General features: G+C 33.9%; 1 protein-coding gene across 1 annotated transcript; it reads left to right on the forward strand.

Moving 5' to 3' along the window:
* Positions 1 to 1,093: 1,093 nt before the first annotated feature.
* LOC113742885 (large ribosomal subunit protein uL30y-like) lies at positions 1,094 to 4,140 on the forward strand. Its single transcript, XM_027270897.2, has 7 exons — positions 1,094 to 1,232; positions 2,184 to 2,362; positions 2,461 to 2,558; positions 2,648 to 2,705; positions 3,405 to 3,484; positions 3,572 to 3,674; positions 3,759 to 4,140. Exons 2-7 carry the CDS (start codon positions 2,186 to 2,188, stop codon positions 3,972 to 3,974), a joined length of 732 nt encoding a protein of 243 aa, XP_027126698.1. The 5' UTR covers positions 1,094 to 1,232; positions 2,184 to 2,185; the 3' UTR covers positions 3,975 to 4,140.
* Positions 4,141 to 4,592: the final 452 nt, after the last annotated feature.

Here is a 4,592-nt window from a genome sequence, read left to right on the forward strand (position 1 = left end):
AAATTTTCTAAATGTCAATTTTGTTCTCAAATGTGTATTGAATAATTTTTTTTGACATATATATCCAAAATCATCCATTTTCCTACCTTAACTCCCAAACAACATTAAAATATCTTCTCTTTCTTTCTCTTTTTTTTTTTTTTCATAACTTAACATCTCCCATCTTTGCTTTTCTAACCTAAACATCCAAACTAGCTATTAGTATCAGAATTTGAAAGATTTTGAAAAAGTATTGAACAAGACAAAGTATGGCATTTAAAAAAAAATCACAATAGATGGCTAATGATAAAAAATATAGAAAATGCTAAAATATGTTATGTTTTTTAAATTATTTTTTTAACTTACGGGGTCCATTATTTCACATGATTAATAAGAAATTTTCACCATTTCTAATTAAAAAAAAAGAACTCTCAAGCAATGTTTGGATTAATAAAAGGGCATGATTTTAATGGAAAGGAAAATAAATCAAAGTAGAAATTTTTTTTCTAACCATCTTGTTTGGATTACTTAAACAAAGAAAAGAAAAGAAACACCAAATATTTTGGAAAAGAAAGGATAGAATAGATTATGTGCAGTTACATTTTATCCATAAGTTAACAAAATCTAATTGTAAAATATTTTAATACGTAATCCTTTTTTTGTGTATTTTCGTATTCATCTTGTTATTCCTATGAAAAATTTATGAAATAATAATATTTAAATAGGAATTTTAATCTTTTTTATGAGAAATAAATTACAAGAACTACTAAAATATAGAAAAAGAATTTTAAAATATTAACAATTATCGTTATAAAATTTAGTATTCAAGATTTTTAATTTTTTTAATATTCAAAATCATGGTTAATTTAGTACAAGTGATTAAATTGTTTCTCTCTATATAAATATGTAATATTTCCTAAGTTGTGAGGATCGTAAAGCCATTTGACCATCTAATAGATAAGTATTGGGCTCAAATGGCTTATTGCCAATGAGTTATTGGGGAGATAAGTGATTATTTCCAAAACTTCTGGGGAGGGCAGTGAAATTGTCAGAACCTCAAGGGAGGTTTCTGAAATTTCGCTTAGGGTTTTGCTGGATGTAAACTGACACAAAATCCGCCTCCACCCTTTCTCTCTTTGCTCTTCTTACCGTCCTCTCTTTTCTTACATTTCTTAAACCCTTGTTCTTGGAAAGAAATCTTAGAGAAAAGGATCTGAAAAGTGCAGCGGATTTTTGGGCTTGGCACTTTGCTGGTAAATTCATATTCTCATACCATAAATTGTTATCGTTAACATTCTATTGAAGCTTTTGCAGTATAAAGCAATATTTTAGTAGTCTTACTTATATGTATACTGCCAATTTTTCTACCTAATTGAAAGATGGGATTTTCCAGTATATTCTTTTTATATGAGGCTGAATTTTCTTGGTGAGGTAATCCAATGATATGGCTCATGGTTGCTCTTTTAGATGCTAGAAATATCAGTAGGGATTTAGATCTTTAAGAAGCAAAAATGGGGAAAGTATGCTTTTTTCCTCTTTAAAAACTGTTTCTGAAAAATATTTGACAGAGCGGAATGAATTTTGTGGTTTTGGATGACTATTCTATATGGGATGAGAACTAGAGCAGGGAATTCAGTTGGCGCAATGTATTGAGTTTTGAGCATGATTGTCATGTGGGATTTGATTAAGTTGGTTTTTCCTGCTGATCAGGTTTTATAGTTATAGTTTTGACAAAATGGTTATTACCTTTTGATACTATAGGTGATTAGCTGATTAGTCTTACATCTGATTTTTCTGTTCTTTCAGCATAGGTAATTGTGTAGAATGCACGTTGAATTTGTCACCATTTGATAATAATAACAATTGGATTGGTGAGAAACAGGGTCTGGTGATTGTTGTTGTGGGAAATGCAACATCTGCATTTCGTTTTAAACCTGACCCTGTTTTCCTTCTCGTTCCAATTGGTTAAAGTATTATGAAATCTCTTAGTGCTGTACCTGAGATTGAATATAATAAGACTTTGTTGCTTCATTACCTCACAGAGATTGAACACGTCTTTCGTTGATAATTTAGATCACTTAGCACCAGTTTTTTGTTCAAGAAATATGTTCTCTCAATTGGGTTATGCTTGTAAATTATTAAACTTCAATTTAGCAAAATATTTGTCATCCTTCTTTATGTGATTCTGGCTCATGTGTACACAGAGATGGCTGAAGAACAAGCAAAGGTAGTCCCAGAGTCAGTTCTGAAGAAGCAGAAGAGAAATGAAGAATGGGCCTTGGCCAAGAAGCAGGAACTTGATGCTGCTAAGAAGAAGAATCTTGCTAATCGCAAGCTCATCTACAACAGAGCAAAGCAATATGCTAAGGAGTACGAGGAGCAGGTGACTGCTTATTTTTGCTTATAGTCATGTTTAAACCTCTACAGCTGATTCTTGGGAAGTATTGACATCAATCAAAAAACTTATGATTTGTGATGTAGCAAAAGGAGCTCATCAAATTGAAGCGTGAGGCAAGGTTGAAAGGAGGTTTCTATGTCAACCCAGAAGCTAAGCTGCTCTTTATTGTGCGCATCCGAGGGTATGTCATAAAGAATCTTTTTAACTGGTGATCAAGGTTGCTTAGTTTGCTTATACATGGGTAACAGTTTATGTACTTGGTTTTTTCAGTATCAATGCCATGCATCCGAGGACCAAGAAGATATTGCAGCTTTTACGTCTGAGACAGGTGATTCCCATGTTTAGATTTTCTGACTAGGAGTACTGTTCTTTTTACCAATTGTAGACTGAGTTGTAAGATCATGCTACTACTTGGAGTATTTTGATGGTTAATATCTGTTATTTTGTTCCACTGCCTGATTGATTGAGATCCTTCTATGCTCACGCATCTTCCCTTACAGTCATGTTGGCTGGTTATAGGTGGGAGGCTTGAAGGTGTCTTAGTTTTGTATCAGTTTAATTGCATTTTAACTTCATTGAAGTTTAATCACCTGAATTCGGATTTAGTGGGAGAGAGATTTTTTTATGGGAATTTGTCAGGTCATTTGGTTAAGATTGCTATCAACTTCTTTTTTCCTTCTAACAGTCTTTTGATTTCAAATAGCATATTATAAGCTTTATAAGCTTTATAGGTCTATTGTTGTTACCTTAATTTGTCAAGGTTTTGTATGTGATAATTGTTATGATGATGATACCATTATAGTCCAATACTATTAAACACTGATAAGAAGTAGAGGATGTGTTTGAGAAAAGACTGTGCAAAGGGTGAATATATGGGATGTTTATGCCTGTGCATAACCATGCATATGTCCTCGATGAATTTCTCTATTTAGTTTCTTCTTTTTGTTCTATTGAGCTAAGTACATGATCCTTTTATCTATCCTCCTTGCTTTTAATGTTTCTTTTTCAATGTTTTCTTCAATTGCAGATATTCAATGGTGTATTCTTAAAGGTTAACAAGGCAACACTCAACATGCTTCACCGAGTTGAGCCATATGTGGCATATGGGTGAGGACCTGATTGATAGTATCCTTTGTTGAGCTCTTTGTTGTTCTGAGAGCATTTGACTTTAAAATTGGTTTTCCTTGTTCTCAGGTACCCCAATTTGAAGACTGTTAAGGAACTGATTTACAAGAGGGGTTATGGGAAGGTAAACAAGCAGAGGATCGCATTGACTGACAACTCAATCATTGAACAGGTATTTTCTTGCTAGAATTGCCACTTCTTGAGTTACGTTATGTTGATTTACTGAGCTTTTATCTCATTTGCCTTTACCTGACAGACTCTGGGCAAGCATGGTATTGTCTGTATTGAAGACCTTGTTCATGAGATCTTGACAGTTGGACCTCATTTCAAGGAGGCTAACAATTTCCTCTGGCCATTCAAGCTTAAGGCTCCTCTTGGTGGCTTGAAGAAGAAGAGAAATCACTATGTCGAGGGAGGAGATGCTGGAAACCGTGAAGATTATATCAATGAACTTATCAGGAGAATGAACTAGATTTCTATTAAATGATGCCTTTTTGCAATTTTGGAGGTTCTGCGATAGTGAACTCTTTAAGTTTCTTGGTGATTCCTTTTTCAGACATGCAGTTACGCATTATGTTCAGAACAAAAGTCTACATTTTATCCGCTGGACTTTGCATATTCAAGTAACTTATTCCATATTTTCTGCTAGCGCATTATGATTCAGTTTCTAGGCTATTTCCATTTGTGAGCCACATTTGTCTTACAGGCTGTGTCAGGTGGTTGCTGTATTATGCTTTCTGCCAGTATTTTTCTCTATGAAATTTACTTCGTGTTGGCTTTAGTCATATGCATGATTCTTTCTGCTCGACTGTTTTTGCTAGGAATTTTGTCGTTTCATATTTTGTAACCTTGTTTGCCAGTCATCTTTTTCTGCTCTCTCTTAGCTCCGTGGCACTCTGGAATCCCTGAGAATGGCTTTTGGCATTTAATTGTCAAATGGTTGATTTAATAGCCAGTGCATTTTGCAATTTAAGGACCAGTGAAAGTGTTCCTAGACAAATTGCTTTCTTTCTCTGTTTTTCTTGGAAATGAGACCGACTTCTATCATTAAAGAGTTATACTGGATCACTAACCTTGGTTCACCTAGGGA

Source organism: Coffea arabica, chromosome 4e (assembly GCF_036785885.1).
Source record: "Coffea arabica cultivar ET-39 chromosome 4e, Coffea Arabica ET-39 HiFi, whole genome shotgun sequence".
NCBI classification, from domain to species: Eukaryota; Viridiplantae; Streptophyta; class Magnoliopsida; order Gentianales; family Rubiaceae; genus Coffea; species Coffea arabica.

Excerpts from the sequence above, each read along its gene's own strand:
- LOC113742885 (XM_027270897.2), top strand. The coding sequence starts at position 2,186 with ATGGCTGAAGAACAAGCAAAGGTAGTCCCAGAGTCAGTTCTGAAGAAG. Across the intron at positions 2,706-3,404 it reads AGCTTTTACGTCTGAGACAG|ATATTCAATGGTGTATTCTT; the intron begins GTGATTCCCATG and ends CTTCAATTGCAG. Across the intron at positions 3,675-3,758 it reads ACAACTCAATCATTGAACAG|ACTCTGGGCAAGCATGGTAT; the intron begins GTATTTTCTTGC and ends TTTACCTGACAG.